Source organism: Lepidochelys olivacea (assembly GCF_965140295.1).
Source record: "Lepidochelys olivacea isolate rLepOli2 genome assembly, chromosome: 4".
Taxonomy (NCBI): domain Eukaryota; kingdom Metazoa; phylum Chordata; order Testudines; family Cheloniidae; genus Lepidochelys; species Lepidochelys olivacea.
Window position 1 is genome coordinate 73,914,502 of NC_140414.1, and position 23,280 is coordinate 73,937,781.

General features: G+C 38.6%; 1 protein-coding gene across 1 annotated transcript in view; it reads left to right on the forward strand.

The window, feature by feature from the left end:
- TLL1 (tolloid like 1) overlaps positions 1-23,280 on the forward strand; it is a 201,431-nt gene that overhangs the window by 82,852 nt on the left and 95,299 nt on the right. The window contains exons 3-4 of the mRNA XM_084626930.1: positions 15,683-15,793; positions 21,878-21,958. Of these exons, the coding sequence (XP_084483056.1) occupies positions 15,683-15,793; positions 21,878-21,958 (192 nt within the window). The remainder of the gene's footprint in view (positions 1-15,682; positions 15,794-21,877; positions 21,959-23,280) is intronic.

The following is a 23,280-nucleotide window of genomic DNA, read 5'->3' on the forward strand; positions in this document are numbered from 1 at the left end:
CCTAACTCTTTTGTATTTAAAATAATTTTTAATTCTCACTCCACTTTATTTGTTGCTTTTCTTATACACCACGGCCTTGCCTCCAAATTCTGTCCCTTCCACAGAAATCCTCATGGTTTAATATTTAGATGTAGAGGAACTTTGGTATAGCTGTTGTTCTTGCTCATTCCCTTGAGGTATCAAGAGTTACAAGAACATGATGTCTTCTCACCTCAACATAGTGCCAGTTGTACTTTTATCTACTTCTGTAGATTTTGTAAATTTTACCTGCTCTGTCTAACAATACTTAATTTTTTATTTGTTTTTTTATTCCAATCAACAGTAGTTTAAAAAGAAGAGGAGGGAAAATCCAAAAATATTAAGTTTCTTGAAGACATAGGAAAGAAGACATAGGAAGACATTGGGCCAAAAGAAATCTGATGAGGTTCAATAGGGATAAGTGCAGAGTCCTGCACTTAGGACGGAAGAACCCAATGCACAGCTACAGACTAGGGACCGAATGGCTAGGCAGCAGTTCTGCGGAAAAGGACCTAGGGGTGACAGTGGACGAGAAGCTGGATATGAGTCAGCAGTGTGCCCTTGTTGCCAAGAAGGCCAATGGCATTTTGGGATGTATAAGTAGGGTCATAGCGAGCAGATCGAGGGACGTGATCGTTCCCCTCTATTCGACATTGGTGAGGCCTCATCTGGAGTACTGTGTCCAATTTTGGGCCCCACACTACAAGAAGGATGTGGATAAATTGGAGAGAGTCCAGCGAAGGGCAACAAAATTGATTAGGGGTCTGGAACACATGACTTATGAGGAGAGGCTGAGGGAACTGGGATTGTTTAGTCGGCAGAAGAGAAGAATGAGGGGGGATTTGATAGCTGCTTTCAACTACCTGAGAGGTGGTTCCAGAGAGGATGGTTCTAGACTATTCTCAGTGGTAGAAGAGGACAGGACAAGGAGTAATGGTCTCAAGTTGCAGTGGGGGAGGTTTAGGTTGGATATTAGGAAAACCTTTTTCACTAAGAGGGTGGTGAAACACTGGAATGCGTTACCTAGGGAGGTGGTAGAATCTCCTTCCTTAGAAGTTTTTAAGGTCAGGCTTGACAAAGCCCTGGCTGGGATGATTTAATTGGGGATTGGTCCTGCTTTGAGCAGGGGGTTGGACTAGATGACCTCCTGAGGTCCCTTCCAACCCTGATAGTCTATGATTCTATGAAAGAGTCTTTTTAGCACATTACATTTCAATAGCAATGTAGAATACACTTTGATTTCTCTTGACACATATAGCTGTGGAAGGATTTGTATTTGTTAAAGTTTTAGTTAGCCAGGACCATTGTAGTCAGTTTTTAACATATGGCTGTGTCCATACATATGGGTCTCAGATATTTTTATGTCTAGTGCAATGTCTACAAAAAAAAATTCCCTCCTGGATCTGTACACAGAGTTGACCCTCTGTGCACAGATGCCCCCCTTCCAAGTAGAGGACTCAGCTGCTAACACTGTGACACCATTCTGAAAACTTGTAGAGGCCTTTCCGTGTTGCTGGAATCTATACTGGGGCAGACTATGAAGCCCAGGGTGTGCTGAGCATGGGGACAAGGATAAGGGGAGTGTACGTTGCTCCCTCTATGGCCCTATGGAAATTAGTCCAAAAAGATAATACAGTAGTATTTTTCCTGCTTCCCCCCAGCTTGATTTCTGGAAGTCCTGGGGAAAGCTGTGGTCAGTGGAAGACTCTGGAAGTATTGCTCTAATGAGTGATTGGAAGCAAGACACACGGTGTCTTCATGGACAGGTCCAGCCTTGCGTAGATCTATGAGGTTTGGGGACATACCACATTGACTGTTCCATGGGGCAGGCAAACCACAGGTGTCATAATGGGGTGACGAGTTATGGGGGATTTCTTTGAGGCCTTCTGCATGGAGATTTCCTGTCTCCACTGATCTTTCTGCAAAAGGGAACTGATCTGGGCCTTCACTACCATATCATCTTCAGTATTGCCAAGTCTCACAATGTCTGTGGTAATTTTAAGGGTTTTTGTGAATTTCTGATTCCTACTTTCAAGTTTTTGAAGTTTGAACTTACCCAGAATGGCCACCAACATGCACTGCTCTCAGTGAGATTGAAGCCTCAGCAATAGGACTACCATGGTCATTTAATCTATTCTAATTAAAGTGAGGTTGCCCCAAGCAAAGGTGGTCATCACTTCCCATTTTTCCAGTGGTGCAGAAGTTAGGTGGTTCTCAGATAAAATGGTGGCCCTTTAGTAACTATGTGAGGGCCAGGCAGGGGGACTGTAGAACTGCAGAGAATTAGAGTAGGGACTCTCAAACTTTTTTACGGGTGACCCCTTTCACATAGCAAGCCTCTGAGTGTGACATCCCTTATAAATTAAAAACACTTTTTAATATATTTAACACCATTATAAATGCTCTGTGCAAAGCTGGGTTTGGGGTGGAGGCTGACCGCTCGCAACCCCCCATGTAGTAACCTCGCGACCCCCTGTGGGGTCCTGACCCCCAGTTTGAGAACCCCCGAATTAGAGGGTATGGGCAGGAGGGAGGGATATGTGTTAGTAAATACATTAAAAAACTGTGAGACAGGAGAATATGGGGAGCAGGAGACAGATAGATGGAGGTGTAGGGGAATGTGTCAAGGTAAAACAGTAGATAGGAGACTGGGAGGGAAAAGGGAGGAAAATATGGGGGTAAGTGAATGTAGGTGTGGGTAGGGAACATGAGACTATGAGAGAGAATGAGTGAGGCAGGTGACTGTCCTATTTAGGGCAGAAAGAATATTGACAAAATGGCAGCTCCCTGGACCTCAGGGAACAGGAGTGAGAGAGAGTAGAGGACACTCCAAATAGTGAACAAGGAGCTCTGCAGATTTTTGCATTTGTACTTAAGGCTGAATGTTGACCCTAAGATGATCACACACAAATTGGGGATGTGCAGCTTCCACCTAAAGATGAAAAAAAATCAGAAGGCAGGTGAAAAACAATGTGATTCTAAACTTCATTTTTTTAAACCATAGTTTTGGGGGGTCCGACACATGGTTTTAGAATGCTTTGTCTTGGCATTAATGACTGCATATTAGTAACTATGAGTAATAATATCTTAGAATGCATTATATGCAATTGGAAGTGCAGGGTTAAAACACTAATTTTACCAGGCTGTGTGGCTTTTTTTCACAGATATACGGAAGTACTGTTTTAACGGCTTTTACCATGCATTGCACTCTTGATGGGAAAATTACAGATTTGATCCTGAATCCAGTAATTTTAAGAACTAAAATAGCTTTGACTCCACTTCAGATTTTTGTATAACCTTTCCTGATATTCCCAACCAATAGTACTGCAAGGAAAGTCAGCCTATTGAAGGCCAAGCGATAAAATCGATATCCGGTAGCTAAGAAAATTCATTGTTTTGCCACCACTGAAGTTCCAGTTTGAAACATTTGTAGTTTGAATGGATTTATAAACAATTTTTAAAATTCAGATCAAATATTAATATTGTTGTGGCGTATTATGCTCATTTGGTTTTGTTCATTTTAATATTTAAACTTCTTCCTTACTGACTTTAAGTAATACGAACATTTAGGAGGATTAATTATTGTTTTTAATGCTTGTTCTACTTTCCCTTTATTCATGTTTATTAAATAAAACCTTCAAAATAAAAATAAAAATTAGTCACAATAGGTATTGTATACAAAATACAAAAAGAAAACATCCAAATCCTCCTCCACCCCAGACTTTGTCCTGAGAACTAAAAAGTCAATTTGATATCATAGGCCTCCATGTCAATTGCAATTTTTCTTTTCTCTCTCTCTCTCTCTTTCTTGTTATTTAATTTGCGTAGAACATCTCTTAAGATTATTGAGATAAGTTAAGTGCAGAACTGAAGGGACATGTTCCCACATAGTGTGTGACTTTAAACCAGGGGTGTAAGATAAATATAATCAGTGAATGTCATATTCTGTAATGAGTTAGAATCAGTTTTGCACACTTGGGTCAAAATCTTCCTTTTACTGGTCAGAATCACAATGGGGAGAGTGTACTGTAGAGCAGGTGCTACTGGGTAAGATGGCTCATGAGGACTAGGTAGGGGTGGACCCTACTGCTCTTTTGAACTCCTGTGTACCCCTGTCTAGCACCTGCTGTTTAGTTAGTAGGCCCAATGCTACAAGATGCAGAGTACCCTCCACTCTCGCTGTTGGGAGTTGACTGTGCTTAAAACTTTCTCAGATCTGGCCCAGTATGCAGTAAAGAACTAGCGGCCTCACTACATCCCTAAAACAGCAGATAATTCTCTTTGTGGCCGAGGGTGGTAGCTAGCCGCTCAAGAAAGCACTCTTTAATGTTACGCTACAGTCTTCTACGGCTGCTGTGAAGAGGATGAGAGCGCAGCTCCTTGTGCCTTCTAACCACCACAACAAAGTTCAGGGTTTTGTCTTTAAGAATGTTGTCATCTTCTAAAATTTCCTCAAGCCTAACGTTGTCATTTCTACAAAATATTTAGGAATAATCTCCCTTCTCAAAATTCTGCATGTTTTTTCAGAACGTATCGTAGTTTTACTTTTCAGTTTGTGCACCTATTTTCAGTACTGTCCACGTAATTTGTTTATAGCCTAATTTGAGAAAGAATTGCTGATGCCTCCATTATGCTGCAATTCCAGAGTTTGTAACCCCGTTTTAAGAATAGCTTTCCAAATAGGAGCATTTTTCCACCTGAGTGGAAAGTTTGGTTAACACATACAGAAATCAAACTAATGTCTACATCTGCAAAAATATTTGTTGGATCACAGTGAAATACTACAACCCAACCCTCTTAGAACTGTCCTTAGTAGCTAAGTAGGTCAACTGCCATGTCACTAAGTACAGTTAAAAGAACAGGAGTACTTGTGGCACCTTAGAGACTAACAAATGTATTTGAACATAAGCTTTCATGGCCTACAGCCCACTTCATCGGATGCATGCAGTGGAAAATACAGAAGGACGATTTTATATACACAGAGACCATGAAATAATGGGTGTTACCAAGCACACTATAATGAGAGTGATCAGTTAGGTGAGCTATTACCAGCAGGAGAGAAAAAAAACCTTTTGTAGTGATAATCAGGATGGGCCATTTCCAGCAGTTGACAATAACGTGTGAGGAACAGTGAGGGGGGGAAATAAACATGGGGAAATAGTTTTACTTTGTGTAATGACACATCCACTACCAGTCTTTATTCAATCCTAATTTAATGGTGTCCAGTTTGCAAATGAATTCCAATTCAGCAGTCTCTCATTGGAGTCTGTTTTTGAAATTTTTTTGTTGTAATATTGCGACTTTTAGGTCTGTAATCAAGTGAACAGAGAGATTGAAGTGTTCTCCGACTGGTTTTTGAATGTTATAGTTCTTGATGTCTGATGTGTGTCCATTTATTCTTTTACGTAGAGACTGTCCGGTTTGGCCAATGTACATGGCAGAGGGGCATTGCTGGCACATGATGGCATATATCACATTGGTAGATGTGCAGGTGAACGAGCCTCTGATAGTGTGGCTGATGTGATTAGGCCCTGTGATGGTGTCCCCTGAATAGATATGTGGACACAGTTGACAATAGGCTTTGTTGCAAGGATAGGTTCCTGGGTTAGTGGTTCTGTTGTGTGGTGTGTGGTTGCTGGAGAGTATTTGCTTCAGGTTGGGGGGCTGTCTATAAGCAAGGATTGGCCTGTCTCCCAAGATCTGTGAGAGTGATGGTTCATCCTTCAGGATAGATTGTAAATCCTTGATGATGCTTTGGAGAGGTTTTAGTTGGGGGCTGAAGGTGATGGCTGGTGGCGTTCTGTTACTTTCTTTGTTGGGTCTGTCCTGTAGTAGGTGACTTCTGGGTACTCTTCTGGCTCTGTCAATTTGTTTCACTTCAGCAGGTGGGTATTGTAGTTGTAAGAATGCTTGATAGAGATCTTGTAGGTGTTTGTCTCTGTCTGAGGGGTTGGAGCAAATGTGGTTGTATCTGAGAGCTTGGCTGTAGACAATAGATCGTGTGATGTGGTCTGGATGAAAGCTGGAGGCATGTAAGTAAGTATAGAGGTCAGTAGGTTTCCAGTATAGGGTTGTGTTTATGTGACCACTGCTTATTAGCACTGTAGTGTCCAGGAAGTGGATCTCTTGTGTGGACTGGTCCAGGCTGAGGTTGGTGGTGGGATGGAAATTGTTGAAATCATGGTGGAATTCCTCATGGACTTCTTTTCCATGGGTCCAGATGATGAAGATGTCATCAATATAGCGCAAGTAGAGTAGGGGCATTAGGGGACGAGAGCTGAGGAAGTGTTGTTCTAAGTAGCCATAAAAATGTTGGCATACTGTGGGGCCATGCGGGTACCCATAGCAGTGCCACTGATTTGAAGGTATACATTGTCCCCAAATGTAAAATAGTTATGGGTGAGGACAAAACACAAAGTTCAGACACCGGGTTAGCCATGACACCTAGCAATATTGTTAATCTATCCAGCTATACTCTTAGCCCAGCAGAAGAATCTGTCCTGTCTCAGGGCCTCTCCTTCTGCCCCTCCACTCCCACGAACATGATACAGTTCTGAGGTCACCTAGAATCCTATTTTAGACATCTCCGACTCAGGGAATATTTCCAACACACCTCTGAACAACATTACTAACCCACACAGACCTTCCTACCAACACTACAAAAAGAAGGATTCTGGGTGGACTCCTCCTTAAGGTCGAAACAACAGACTGGACTTCTACATAGAGTGCTTCTGTCGATGTGCACGGGCTGAAATTGTGGAAAAGCAGTATCACTTGCCCCATAACCTCAGCCGTGCAGAACACAGTGCCGTCCACAGCTTCAGAAACAACTCTGACATCATAATCAAAAAGGCGGACAAAGGAGGTGCTGTCGTCATTATGAATAAGTCGGAATATGAACAAGAGGCTGCTCGGCAGCTCTCCAACACCACATTCTACAAGCCATTACCCTCTGATCCCACTGAGGGTTACCAAAAGAAACACCATCTGCTTAAGAAACTCCCTGAAAAAGCACAAGAGCAAATCCGCACAGACACATCCCTAGAACCCCTAGCAGGGGTATTCTATTTGCTACCCAAGATCCATAAACCTGAAATCCTGGATGCCCCATCATCTCAGGCATTGGCACCCTGACAGCAGGATTGTCTGGCTGTGTAGACTCCCTCCTCAGGCCCTATGCTACCAGCACTCCTAGCTATATCTTCGAGACACCACTGACTTCCTGAGGAAACTACAATCCATCAGTGATCTTCCAGAAAACACCATCCTGGCCACTATGGATGTAGAAACCCTCTACACCAACATTCCACACAAAGATGGACTACAAGCTGTCAGAAACAGTATCCCCGATAATGTCACGGCTAACCTGGTGGCTGAACTTTGTGACTTTGTCCTCAAGGAAATTGCTGGAGGGACCTGGATGAAAAGGGTTGGGGGACGGGGGGGACAGCTGGTGGAACCCCCCCCCAGAATTGGCTGTAATTTTTAAGGTCCCGGCAAGGGAATTGGTTGACGGACCTGGATGAAAAGGGGGGGGGGAGCTGGTGGAAGCCCCCCCACAAAAAATTGTCTGGAATGGAAGGTCCCGGCAGTGGATCTGCTGGAGGACATAAGTTTTGCACCTGCACTACACATTTTAGGTTAGTCCCAGACATCTAATAATAAAGTTGCAGCCTGATTAAACCCATATCTGATGTCTCCTGTCATTCTTTCAGCATAGCCAGACAACTGTCCTTGGTACCTAAGTAAGTCAATTGCAGTGTCATTAAGTATAGTTAGTCTGGTGTTAACTAATGTGTTTTAGGGTCAAATGCCAACAACCTTTTCTCATATATGCTTTTACTCATGTCAATATTAGTACTGTCTCTAATATATTTTTCTTATTAAAAAATGGCTGTGAACATTTAGATTTATCTTTTTATTTAATAGGTAATGAATTGCAAAAACATTAGTATGAACACCAAACAAGTTTCACATCAGATAATTGTTGGTATTCAGTTTACATTAAATATTAAGTTTGTTTACATGTTCATAGATCTTAATGCTGGAGGTGGGGTTGTCATGTTTATGTAGTCTCACTTCCTGCATAACATAGCCCATAGCATTTCACCAATCACTTCTACTCCAAACCTATAACTTGTGATTGAACTGCAGCATATCTTTTAGAAAAACATCCAGTCTTTGTTTAATATAAATATTGATTTGTGTGTGCGTGTGCGCATACTTGTCAATACACAAAATTTTGTTGGGAACTATGTGTGGTTTCTACCACACATTCCAGCCTTAACTCTTCCCCCCTTTTTTTCTTCTTTACAAATCCCTTTCCTAAATAACGCCTGCCCCCTCCCTGCCCCAACGCTAGATATTTGTTGTGGCTATTTGGTGTACTAGTTGGTCATGTTGAGGGAAGGTAACTTGGTAAAGAGATGTGTGCAATACAGTAGTAAAAGGGGATAATAAGAGGCTGGCATCCTAGGGGGACAAAATTAAGGTTGTGGTACGTGGTAGTTGTCGTGCTATTAAGGTGTGTGTGCCTATGGATAGAGGAAAAGAGTATATGTATCATTAGGTGGCTTAATGTCTCATTTCTTCGCTTTTGTCGGTTCAAGTCAGGTAGGTGTATATGTGTGTGTGTGTGTGTGTGTAGCAATGCTAACTGCTTCACTGCTTTTTGTGTATTAATTTTCTAGGGTTCTTTGAGACTTGATTGATTGGGTGAGAATGCAGATTTGTGGGGATGCAAAAGTGCAACAGCATGAACCCTGTGTGCATGAACGCTTCTCCACTGTGACAGAAAATTGTAGCTCCTGCTGGAGATTTTATGTGGGCTTGTCCTCCTCAATGAATCTATCAGGGTTTGTGTGAGTGGTCTCCATCAATAAGGTTTATGTACATTTTGCATAAACTTTCAGTTCCAATGTGAATATTGGCTAAATATGACACTAAATACGTTAAAAATACATATTGCACCAGAACTAGTCAGGATCTGCTCTCTATTAACTTTTCCATAAACAGATCCAATAGCTCTTTCCATGGGAGATTTGATGGACTCATGGATGCTGGTTCCATTAAAAGGTTGTTTATAATGTGCTAGTTTATAATGTGATAGCTGAAGTACTTTTTTTCTGTTGTGACTATTGTTTCAGATACAAAAAACTTACAGTACTTTCTCTAAATTCATTTCAGTGTTAACATTTTCAAATGAAGAGAATAAATTGTAAACAGCAAGTTTAGGGTTCCTTTTTTGTTGTTGTTAACAAAATGGTATACAAGATAAGAAATTAGATTAATTTGAGATTGCCTCCCGATACAAATACCTCCAAGTCTTCCAGTTTTGTTTTGGTCATTTCGCAGGCTTTGTTCCACAGTTTTTGTTTTTTGTTTTGAAGCAATAAATGATCTGATTCTTGCTCATTTCTTGGAGCAAAATTATCAAGAGACGGTTATCTTTACAGGGAGTGATAGACACACATATCCAAACAAGTCAGTCCTGCCAGTAGTTGCAAAAGGAGAGTCAAAAGAATTCTTAACTGTTTATCTCCTCACCACACAATTTCCAACCTCATACACGCAAGGAGTCCTCTGCTTACTCTTACTAAAATCAAGGGAGGCATTCTACGAGAAGACAGCACCTGAATTGCATTCTTGAAATATTTTTGGTCCCTAAGAATTTTAAAACTGGGGGAGGGATATGCATTCAGCACTGGTACCTCTACTCTTGCATAAAATTCCAGAAATTCATGGTGGCAATATTCTGTTTAGTTTTGCTAACTAAGGGATATGTTTCACTGATTGCTGAGCAAAACTCCCATTGCAGTTTTGTTGAAAAATTACTGGAAGGATTATGCCTTCTGTTCATGACAGTCCCAACCTTTTTGTCAGAAAAAGGCAATTATCAGGGAGTTGCTCCCTTTATACTTTAAAAGAAGCATCAAAGGATGGACAATCCGACAGGACCGCATTAACCAGATTAGAGACATGCGACTAATGTTTTTCAGGGGCCCCTTTTTTGTTGTGAACATGTTATTAATGAAAGCAAAAAGGTACCCCAGCTGCTGACAATCAACAAGTCATGTTTATTACTGAATAAACAACAAAAGAAAATCAGTGGCAATGAACAGGTTATAAACTAATTGGATAAATATTAAATGTTATGAGTCAAATGAAATGCTGTGTGTTTAAACCGGCATCTTGCAAGCTTTAAGTGCTGCAAATGTTACTCTATCCTCAAAAAGTGTGTGAAGGAATTCCCAGTCGATTGACATGATAGCAAGAGCATTAAGCTTTGTTTCTACCATAGATGACCGAAAATTATTTTTTTATTAAAGCAAGCTTAAAGAATGCTCACTCTGCTTCACAGTTAACAATGGTTACAGTCAAATACAATTTCAATGCAATGAAAATATTCAGGAAGACATCACCTAGATCTTTGTCATGCAAAAATGTGATGATTCAAGTAGTACTCTTATCCTGCATGTCACAATATCTTATAAATCCTGAAAATGTATACGTTTTGGTGAAAAGCTCAGGCTCTAGCTCATTTAGGAAGGTGTTAAGCTGTGCCTGAGTGAATCTTTTTATCTCCTCTTCACTTTGTACTTGATCAAGAGATGTGCTGAACTATCCACAAGGTATGGCTTCCTTACAATATGCCCTTGTTTTTACTTCTGAATTTAGCTTGTCAAGAATAAGATACAGCACTTAACCTCAAATTTCCTTCTTCCTCAAAATATAGTGTCATTTTTGCTTTACAGTACATTTGTATTCTTCATGGTTGGACTCATCAATATCACTTCCCAATTTTTTTTTTACTATCACCTCAAAATAATCGAACTGAGACTGTAAGCTTGTGACAAACTCTTCCAAGGAAGTTGGCAAATCAACAGCAACAACACGATCCTGACCTGGCTTTTGAAGCTTTATGCTAGTTATGTCAAATCTTTCTAGTGTCACATTCCCCACAATACTCATAAATGCAGTTTTCATTTGGCACATTTTCTTGTGTAACATTTGTGCTTAACTTTGAGTTTCATGGTTTTCCTTGGCGTTGTCCATTCCTTCTTTCAAACAGTGTTGAATTCCCTCATAGTTCACTACAATTGTTTTACAAGATTCAGCATGACAGCATCTCATATCAGACAGGGCTTTTTCGGACCAGGAGAGCTCCTTGTTCACTTGAGGTAAGATTGTTACACAGAAGCTGTCATTGCCTGGGTGATGAGACACACAAAAAAACGTTTCTGGAAAACTAAAAAGTTTGATTGCAAGAATCAGTGCTGTGAGTTCCAGAGAATGAGCTGTGCATGTCACATACACAGCTACTGGGTTTAGTCTTTTGATCTGAACTTGAAGACCTTCATACTTTCCATACATGTTACTTGCATTATTGTATGACTGACTGCTGCAGTTTTCAATAGCAGTGTTGTTTTTGTCCAATAAAGACGTCACAGTCTGGAAAAGTGACTTTCTTGTGTGGCTTTCAATTGCTGTAAACCCATGGAAATGCACATATGTGGCACCATGTAAGCAATATTGTAAAATGATAGGTAACTGATCAACATGAGCGATATCAGGAGCTGAATCTACTATCAAAGAGAAGTATTTTGCCTGTTTGACTTGATTTACAATGAATTCACAAACCTTACATCCCATTAGCTCAGTAAAGTCATCACAGATGGTTTTCAACATGTAGGGCAGGTGACCTTTCCCTTTGTTTCTATAGCATTTGATATGCTCACTTAGAAATGGGTCAAATTCAGCAATGGCTTCAAGAATACTTACATAATTTCCATTCAGAGGTGAGCTGATGATAACTTCCTCCCTTCCTCTAAATGCTAAACTGTGTTCAGTGAGAAGCTCAACAACTGTCACAATATGCCTTAAAACTTCCTTCCAGAAAGCAGTTTGCATTAGAAGCAACTGTACCATCTCCCTGTCTATGTGATTCTTGCCTTGCTACTGTGGTAGTCATGCAACCATGGCAATGCAATGTTCCATGCCGTTTGCATGAGAACAAGTCTTCTCCTGCTTTTTTCCAGTCAGAAATGTCTGGGGTCATGAAGGTGCTAAGATTGTTAGGTGATGAAAAGCCTTAGCGGCAAAACAATACTGCTCCTGTGGATTTAGAATACAATAATCAACCAATTCCTCTGATAACATTTGGTAGTTTTCATTCAAAAACTAGGTGAGGAATACCATTTCTTAAGTTTGTACTCCCACTTGGAAGCTATAAATTTGTCACTGAAATTCTGAATATTGAACAGACCTTTGTCAATACACAGGGTATGAAACTCCGCCATTATCAAACAAGGCTGGATCTTGTGCTATGCTAATGGCAAAGTTATCCTCTTTATCACTACTATTCTCTCTGCCTTCTGTATAGAGAGGTGATAGGAAAAGTGTCCTGGAATTCAGAAACATGTGCCTTTTCTTCTGCTCTTTCTGGCGGGAACAAATTCATATCCATATCTTCACTTTGGTTATCATGTTTTGAGAGGGTCGCTCAGTGTCTTTGAAAGATGATTTTCTGAAACAGTACCAGTAGAGAAATAGTTAGTAAGTTAGAGTAACTTGCTTACAATTTTCTCTCTTTATAATTTAGCTTTCCTTTTTGCTGCTCTGCTTGAAAATTGTCAGCCAGACGTCTCATAGAACAATGCTAAACAAGTACTGTGCGTTGCTGTCATTACCAGGTGGCAATTATTGCTGCCAGTTAGCACCCTTGTCACCAGCAACTGAAAGTCTGAAAAAAATTAAATATGAGCTGTGAAAGCTTAAGAAACTGGGACAAAATTAGTATCATCAGGGGGTATACATGATTTTTTTCTTTTCTTTTTAGTGTTAGCACAAATTTGATCATAATCTCCCTTGTGTTTAGTGTATAGACAAGCATCAGAGGTCCCCCAGAAAAGCGGAGGCCTGGGTCTGCAGCCTTCTGAGCTTCCCTCCACTATTGAGGTATATCAGGTCTCAAGAGAGGCTGCTTCTCACCTATAGTTTTCTTTGTTATCTCCTTTTCCATAACTCCATTTGTCTTTGGTTTTCTTTCCATACCTTAGTCTAGATACAGATACACCTTGTAACTACTGAACATTAAGGGTTACTAAGTATCAGCAAAGAAATTTGTCGTTATAAATCATTTTCTATAACTCATTCCATTGATGAAGACCCCTTCATAATATTAACCCTTCATATTATTAGAAAGAAAGGATGGTCTAGTGGTTAAGGTACTGTACAGGGGCTTACGAGGTCTGGGTGTCATTCCTGGCTCTACCACAGACCTCCTACGCAGCCTTGAGCGAATCACATAATCTCTTTGTGCTTCAGTTTCCCACTGGTAACACTGAGCCTGCAATAGTGAATGCTACTCACAGGAAACAGGTCACTGGTAAAATGATGGCTGTCCGTTATATGTACTACTATATGAACTGGAAGGGATAATGTTTCTGCTGAATCAGTGCCTCTAAGGAAGAAGACGTTCAAAGTATATATAGATAGAGAGAGTGACTGAATAGTTCAAAGGTGTTTGGAATGCCCTCAGATACACACACTGTTTCCAGAAGGCTGTTATTTTATGTAATAAATAAAACTTTAAAAATACATTACTCATAAGGTTCTAAAATATTTTGTTTTAAAATGAATGAGTTCATTTGCACCCCGTAGTGTAGGTATTCTGGCATTTTTTCCCTAAAGAATAAAGGAAGCAATTTACTATGCTTACAAAACTGGCAAGATGAGGCTGGTACTTCAGCTCCTAATTTTGAACCAAGTACTAAAAATGGTTTATAACTCTGGAGTTATTTCACCTCCAACTTGGTATTATCTGCCTCTCTGCCCTTTATTATTTATTTGTTACTGATTTTTAGTAATTTTTTAATATGTAAAGTACTCAGTCTTTGTAACATGTATATCAAATTATGATGGTTACTCTATGTGGCCATTCCATTTATAAAAAAAAGTGAAGTTATTTTCAATGTGATATGTTTTTCCTAGTAGCCTTGGGTTCAAGAGTGAGTGCTGTGGATATAGGGAATGGGTATGCACTACACAGGAGTTCCCCAGCAAAGACACCCTACAAATGATAACTTCTGTGATGCAAAATTGATTAAATAACAGATAACACAAACAGCAATAAACAAAAGAAACTATAATCTTTACAGCAAGTAAAAGCCAGTAAGGGTTTCCTCTAGGGGAGTCACATGGTTAGAGTGATAGGAAAGGAAGGTGTTAACAAAAACACTTTGCATGGATTTGAATGAACATATAGGGACACCAGAGGTGAAGTACTGCAGTAGATGGAGTGTGGACAAGGGTTTTAGTTGTAGGGAAAGAGAGGGAATGATTTACCGTGGAAACTATATAAAGGAACAACCTACTGAAACTGGTGACATACTGTATATGGGGCAAGAGGAGAGGGAAGAGTTGAACATGACACAGGCTGTTTGCCTGGGTCACAGGGTGGATAATGGAGTTATTGTCAGAGATGGTGGAGGCTGAGAGAAGGACGAATTTGAGGGAAAGATCATAAACAATAACTTCAGCTAGTGCAAATTGGCAAAGCTCTATTGATTTCATACATACTAGGTGAGGGTCTGGCCTGCTGAGTTTAGCTTTTGCCACAAGCTTGAGTTGGACATCAGTTTTGCATCTATTTTTTCTGATATTTCATCCTGAAGAGAGGGAGAGATGGGGCTAAAGACAGATGAGCACACATCTAGCTTTTTCACCATTAGCTGTTCAAAGATCCTGGCCCTTTGGTTCAGATCAGCAAAGGGGTGACAGTTTAAGATATACGAGCTCATATAAGTGTACAGAGGAAAGAAGAGGAGACCAAGAACAAACACCTGAGAGAATGCTACTGAGGACAGGAAAAAGTAGAAGGGAAGAGCCGCCAAAGCAGAAACTAACAGAGGGGTAGGAAGAAAACTAGGAGACCATAAATTCATGAAAGCCAAAGTAGCAAGAGAACACAAAATGCGGATTAAACCATGTAAAGGAAATGTATAGGTCAAGCGGGAGGATAATGGGAAAGAAAACTCTTTGTCTTTGTGAAACAGATAAACAATCTGATGAGTATATATAACACATTATAAAGTCAGGTTTCAGAGTAGCAGCCGTACTAGTCTGTATTCGCAAAAAGAAAAGGAGTTAGTCTCTAAGGTGCCACAAGTTGTCCTTTTCTTTTTACATTATAAAGTATGCACTAAACATATTAAAAACAAAATAGTGTTTTCTGGCTTCATTTTCCAGGCTATATTATGTTATGGGCTGTATCTTTGTGAAACTCCTGTTTTGATGGACTTCATATTAAAAAAACGACGACTTTAATTCGCTGTTTTATTTTTTTTATTGTGCTTATAGAGGGAAAAATAGAAGGATTTGTTGAAGATTACTGTCATGTTTGTATGATTGCATCTATTCAATTCAACAGCAAAATTAAAATGCCCATAAAATAAATAAATAAAGCTAAAGGGATATTAAAGGTAAATGAGGGAATATTGGAATGGATTAGAATGCATGTTCCCTAGGTTTTTATGAGCTAGTCAACGTTATAAAATCTGGGTAAAAATCTTTTCGTGAGCTGTGACATGGCAATGTATTCTTCAGATTGGTTTTAATGTTTAAGTAAATGCTTTAATTAAATTCAGCTCTCTTTTATTTAAAGCTGTCTTTTGGGGAGATATTGCCTTAGATGATGAAGACTTAAAAATCTTTCAAATTGACAGGACAATTGACCTTACGCAGCATTCAAATGAAAGACTTGGACATAACACAGGTATGATGTTAAAGGTGTGACTTTTAAATTTTCTTTAACCTATATTTATTTATTCATTCACAGAACATAACCCTCACTTTAAACCTACAAAACATGGTATCATCTAGGGGTAATATTGGTTTTAAACTTTATAAAGTTGTTTAATCATTACAGGTTTGCTTTCTAAAAGGCAATGAAAAGTAATAGAATTTTGATTTTATTCCTGGTATTTCTAATGAAAAGTCTTCTCTGGAACGTAAAAATAAAGTTTAGTGTTCAGCTGGGGCCAAATCATGGCCTGGTTTACATGGCAGCATACGAGAGTAAGGAGGAGTAAGGCCCCATGCAGAGGGCAGGATGGGTTCAGGAATGGGTGAAGTCTTGACTTTCCCGCTTCACATGCCGTCTAGCACAACTGCACTGACCTGCTGGGGAATGTATACTGATGTGAAACTGGAAGGGAGATTTTCCTCAGTGAATCACAGTCTCCCTCTTAGGGCATGGCTACACTGGAAACTTCAAAGCGCTGCTGCGGGAGCACTCCCGTGGCAGCACTTTGAAGTGCGAGTGAGGTTGTGCGCGAGCACTGGGAGAGAGCTCTCCCAGCGCTCCTGGTAATCCACCTCCATGAGGGGATTAGCTCCAAGCTCTGGGAGCGTGGCTGATTTTTCACACCGCTGAGCCAGCAAATTAGAGCGCTATAAAATGTAGGTGTAGACAAGCCCTTAGTCTGCTCCAGGAGATACACCACAACATGTTGTGCCTTGTTCAGGGCAGAGCATATAGTTACAATCTTGCCCATATGGAATTTTCAATAGAGAAATGTGATTTCCTGTATGAGTTGCATCCTAGAATGTCCATTCCACGGAAGATTCCAGGAATTTGTCAAAATACCATGGGGCTTGATTATTTGTTAAATTCTTTATTTGTTTCAATGTTAGATTGCAAGACTGGACTTAGAGATAGCCAAATAAATATTTACTGGAAAAGTATGAGTATATATGTATATGTATATATATATATGTATATGTATATATATATATATGTCTGCTATTATTTATGTATGTATTTATGTGTGTAGGTATTTATAATGCAGAAGTACAAGAAGCTGCAATCAGGCTTAGTTCTCTGTTGTGTTAGGCATAATACATGAACATAGGAAAACTAAGTTCCTGCTGCATAGCTGTAGGCCCCAGTCTTGCAGTCTTTTCTAGTAGGATTTGGGCTAGTTTGTGGAAAATGGGATTTAAAAGACAAGTGACATAGGAAGGGTGTAGAAAAGTGATATATGCAAACAAATTTTTAAAAATATATTTACTTTTTAAAATATACATGTAAATTCAGTTTCCCCCATCTGACCGTCTATCTCTGCCAATATTAATTTGGTGGGTTTTTTTTATAGATGTTGCAACAGAAGTGTGTCTTGAGGAATGATTTAAAGGAAAGGGCGAGTTCAGATGAAGATGGCCATTTTAATTGTTAATTTTTTCTTATAAATATGTTTAAAATATTTTTTTCATGGATTTACTCTTCTTTGTAACTACATATAATAATTAGAATATCTGTATATTATCCTGGCATTTTCTTTTACTTTCTTCTTAAGCCACCTGTTTGTTCAAGGCAGGATCATTTTTGATCTTTTCTAGATCAAGATTGGATTGAAAAAATCCACTGACTCTTATTAACATTTTCTCAAACAAATCATTTTAATGGGCTTTGAAGTATTTCAGGTCCTGGTTTTGCTGATAAAATATAGAGAGCAAGGTCAGTAATTTCCCTTTAAAGTACTCTAGTTGAGTGATTTATTTGACCTGAAGACTTTTGTTTTAATACCTCTGATGATGTCTTTGAAAGTGACAAAGATCTTTCTGGTGATTGCCAGACAGATGCAAGATAATTTTTGAAGCTGTTTCTTCTCATATTTAATGTTCTACTGTTTCCTTTTCTTTTCCTCCTTATGTTGGGGTATGTGCATTATTACAGACAAGTTGGAGTATTCTTTTCAGGAACAGATAGTGGTACCATGTTAAGGACCAGATTTTGTCAACCATAATCCTCCGGTAGTCCCCATTCGGAGATTAGGTCCTGGTTCTATTTCTATTATTCCTATAAAGCACTGATTCAACTTCTGGTACAGTTAGTGGGAGCTGGACTGGACCCTAAGTGATCATTTTAAAACATGCACTTTTGTTTTGACAGATTTGGAGTATTAAGCTTGAAAAAGTTGGTCTCATTTTACATTATAAATACATGATTTTTCTAAATTCAGATTATTACGTATATATAATATAATGGCACTTTGGCCCATATTTAGCAAAACACTTAAATGTGTGCTTAACTGCCACTCACTGCAATATCTTGATATCTTTTTTGATGAGATTACAAATTTGGTTGATAAATATAGTAGTGTTGATATATTATACTTGGACTTCTGTAAGTTATTTGACTTGGTACTGCATTACATTTTGATTAAAAACTAGACTGATATAAAATTAACATGGCACACATTAAATAGATTAAAACTGGCTAACTGGCAGGATTCAAAATATAACTGCAATTGGAGAATTGTCATCGGCTGGATGTGTTTCCAGTGGGGTCCCGCAGGGATCGGTTCTTGGACCTACGCTATTTAACATTTTTTTCAACCACCTGGAAGAAAAGATAAAATCATCACTGATAAAGTTTACAGATAACCAAGAATTGGGGGAGTAGGAAGTGGATAGGTCCCTGAGTCAGAACAATCTAGATTACTAGGTAAACTGGGTGCAAGCAAGCAATACACATTTTAATACAGTTAAATATAAACATATACAACTGGGAACAAAGAATGTAGCCATACATAAAAGATTGGGGACTCTATCTTGGGAATGAGTGATTCTAAAAAAGATTTTGGGGGTCATGGTGGATAATCAGCTGAACAGGAGTTCCCAGTGTGACACTGTGGCCAAAAGAGGTAATGCAATCCTGGCATGCATAAACAGGGAAATCTCAAATGAGATTGCGGAGATTATTTTACCTCTGTATTGGGCACTGGTGTGACCGCTGCTGAAATAATGTGTCCACAATTCAAAGCAGATGTTGATAAATTGGAGAGGGTTTAGAGAACAGCCACCAAAATGATTACAGGATTAGAAAACATGCTTTTATATTGATACTCAAGGAGTTCAATCTATTTCGTTTAGCAAAGAGAAGGTTAAGGGGTGACTTGATTAGTCTATTAGTATTACTTGGGGAACAAATATTTAATAATGGGCTCTTCAATCTAGTAGAGAAAAATATAACATAATCCAATGCCTGGAAGTTGAAGGCAGACAAATTCAGACTGGAAAAAAGGTGTACATTTTTAACAGTGAGCGTAATTAACAATTGGAACAGTTTACCAATGGCCATGGTGGATTCTCCAAGATTGACAATTTTTAAATCAAGATTGAATGTTTTTCTGAAAGCTCTGCTCTAGGAATTATTTTGGGGAGGGTCCGTGGCCTGTGCAATACAGGAGATCAAACTAGATGATCACAATGGTCCTATCTGGCTGTAGGATCTATGAACCTGCAAAAAGCATGTGCTGAAGGTTAAGTGCATGTTTAAGTCCTTTGCTGAATCAGAACCTTTGTGTCTACCTTTTCGTTCGTTTGCCATCTGGTTGTTAGAGTGACATGACCAAGCAGCTGAGAAAAGAAAGTGCAAACAGTTATTAAATAGAAAAAATGAAATTGCCTGTTTAAACTAAAATCTCTGAACTCAAACTATATTTATTCTTTAAAATTTTGCTATTGTTTACCAGTGCAATTTAAAAAATCTTTAAAAAAAAGCCTTATATACAGATTTTTGTCACAATTAAATAAAATAATTATAATTTCAGTCCTGATTAAGCAAATAGTTACTTGTGTAATTGTGTATATTTGTTCCTATAAACATTTCTATTGAAGACAATGTGATATAATGTGGGAAAAACTAGCCATGGGGGAGTATAATAGCTAGACTGGTGTTTGCAGGGTTTGGCTTTTGCGTTGTAAATAATAGTGCAGGGCCTGATCTTCTAAACTCTGACTCAAGCAGTGGGACTACTCAGTTGAGTAAGGATTATCTACATAGATTTGCAGGTTCAGACAATTACCTTATGAGCTCCTCAGGGCAAGGCCCTGTCATTTTGTTGGCCTGTAAAGCAACATTTATACACTGTGCTGTATAAGTAATAATAATTTAATAAACAACAAAGAGCTATTATGTAGATAGTTTTTACGTAACTGCCAAAAATACGATTTCCCTGCCCCCACACTTAAAACATGTAGATTTTTTAAATTCACTTTTGGTTAGCTTGTGGCTTGAGGTTTACACTCTATAGTGTATGCATTAGTCATATAAAATAAGTCAGGTTAGCTATTTTAAGATATTTGTATTTAATTTCTTATTTGACAGTAGTCCTTTTGTACACCAAACCGAATACACAGTGTGTGCTATTAGATTACCACTACTAGTGTACTACCTTACTCCATATTTTTGTTGTAATAACTATAGATAATAAAGAAATAATAGCTTCCTGTATCAATAAGGTCATGGATTCCTCTCTATTACTGTTATCTCTTTCACATTTGCCTGTTTTCTAAAGATTTCCTTCCTCCGCACCCCCCACCCCCAATTGTCTGGATTTTTTTACTCCACATGTAATTTTGCAAAATAAATGCTAACATGAGATAATTGCATTAATAATGTGAAATGAATGTATATGGCATGGCATATACTATAGCTAACCAAATAATTCCTTGGGAAGGAATGTATTGAAGTATTACCTCATCTTCCTAAAATGTTTTTAAAAATTTGGAAAATTTTTCTCAAGGGATCCAGCAAGTATATGACAGTGTAATCCAAATAATTAGGCACATTATTATTCACTGAGTAAGCATGCTAACTTACTTGCCTTTTATGGCATTGTCTAGTCTGTAATCTGCCTTTTGAACTGCCGTTTAGTAAATACACCCTTTAATGTTGCAGAAATTGTTGTAAAAAAAAAAAAGTAAGAGGAAAAGGGAATTTGAGGAAATTATTGGTTGGAACTAGTATGGCTAATCATGACTTCTGCAATCCTTTATTCTTAGCCACCTCCTCCTGCTGCAGTAGCTTGAAAACACTGATATTTCACAGCAAATATTACTTTGTTTAAAAAAATCACTTATAGGAATTCTATAAAGTTCTCTAAAACCTCTTCAGACATTCTGGTTATTCGTTGCACGCCACAATACTGCCAGCATTCTTTTTTCTTGCTTACTAATGTTTTTTAAAGGAGATATGCAATAATAACTAAAGTAACAGAACCACTATGAAACCGAAATAGTCAGCAGACTGCTATAGATGGCATATGTGGTTTAAATTAATCTGGTGTATGCCTGTAAGTGCGATGGTAAATATTCAGACAATGAAACTCCAGCTGCCTCTTTGGATGGTTAGCTTTTCTGCTTCCCTCTCACTCGTTGGCTATTGGAGCTCCACAGGAATGCCTCAGAGGTCATGTTACTATTCTTTGGTATTTGATAGGTTAGCAGCCCTTATGTGACTGACTGTGCTTTAAAGATCCATTTGCAAGTTAACAAAGAACCGCTATGCTTTGGGGATAAAATCAATCGTATTACTTTTTTAAATCATGCTGCTTTGTTTGTTTGTTTGCTCTTGGTGTCTTAACAGCCTTCCTCTCCCCCTCCCCCCCCTTAGATATGGGAACATTGTGGTATACATTCAGGAAATTTCTGTGAAAGTAGGGTATCCAGCTGTCAATCAATACGGCACTAAGGATGTCAAGGTCACTGAGAAGAAAAAAGCTTCAAATAATAATTAGATGATGTAATTGTCATGACTTGTCTGAATAACAAAGACACGTTGGCTTGTGTTCTGGAATGCATGTTAGAAAATCTTTCAGCTACAAATGTGTTTTTGTTTCATTGTCAAAAATGCTTGAAGAATTTGTATGTAGGTCATTAAAGAATTTTAAACTTCCTTAAAGATTCATTGCATATCCTACAGAGTAATTCCTAATCTTGCTCTATAAGATATTTGCTATATGTATAATGTTCTGTGTTTAACTTCCATAATATTTCCTTTTTCTTTTTAAAGGTGGCTTTGGTGAGCATGGGACATCAAAAAAACGAGGTGCCCTCTATCAGCTTATAGACAGGATAAGAAGATTTGGCTCTGGTATTTTCACTGTTTGAATTAGCAGACTGCCTGATGTGATGTACACTTAACATTAATGACAGTACTTTAACACCTTAAACCCAGTCTGTACCAGTAGTACTGTAAACTATTAAAACAAGAGTAATGAAGAGATTAGCTCTTTTCCTATCTATGCTTTGTCAGAGAGCTCATATTTCATATAAGCTAGAAAAGTTCATACTGGAAGTGAAAATCCTAAAATACATTATTTTAAATTTTATTTTAAATTGTTAAAAAATTGCTAGGTGTTCATTACCAAGAGTATTCTCAGTAATGAATGCAGTTGGGATGTATTTTCATTAAGATTACAGTACTCTTTGTGTATGTGTTATGCATGAATGGATAGCTGCAATAAATTGCTAATGGCCTATGCTGGTTTTGTAGGGAATGGGATACTGTGATGAGTCATACTGCATGCGAAACATTTATGATGTGTTTCATCTCATGAAAACATTTTTTAAATGTTGTAAATTTCTGTAGAATTCAGTGGTCAGTATCTATGGCATCTTCATTAATATTGAGTTAAGTTTATTCACTAAGTTTGGTGCAACATGACTTAACTCTGGTGCCATTAAACCCCAGCGTCTGCAGGAAAATGTAAAGCTCAGTTTTAAACACAATTCAGCATGTGGGAGTGCGTCACTCCATATCTTGCAAAAGTAGCCACAGCGTAGTATCTGACATTACCGATATGTGGTGGTATATAACTGCATGCTTGATCTGAGAACTAGGCACATTAGTTTTGCGTAACTGTCTACCTTCATCTAATTGGTACAAAGCTGGTTGGAAGAATAAGCACTGGTAAAAATGACCATATTGTCATGTAAGCCACCCACATATCATCATCAAATGATTCAGTACTGAAGAAGTACATATGACTATCTGGGATTCCAAGTTTGATTTACATTTTAATAATTACCCGTGTCGTAGATTGTATAATAATTCTCAGTTACAAATTCATTATTTTAATATCAAAAGATTGATGTAAAATTTAAAATGATATTTGCTGAACAGAGATATTGGTGTTCTGGACATAGAACATTTTCCTAAGCCCAACAACTTCCTGTGTGGTTTATAATGTTGCTTAAACTGTACAGTGAGTTAATCTATAAGTAATCTGACTTTTCTGCCCAGGCTTCTGAAACTTTTCTCCCCTTTTTCATGGCTCTTGCACCTTTCCTTATTCTTTTTGTATCTTCTTTGCTAACTTACGGATCTGTACCAAGACCCTTGGCCTCTTACCTTTCATCCACAGTTGCTTCTGTCCTGATCTGACATCCTTCCTGGTCTCTCTGTCATATCCC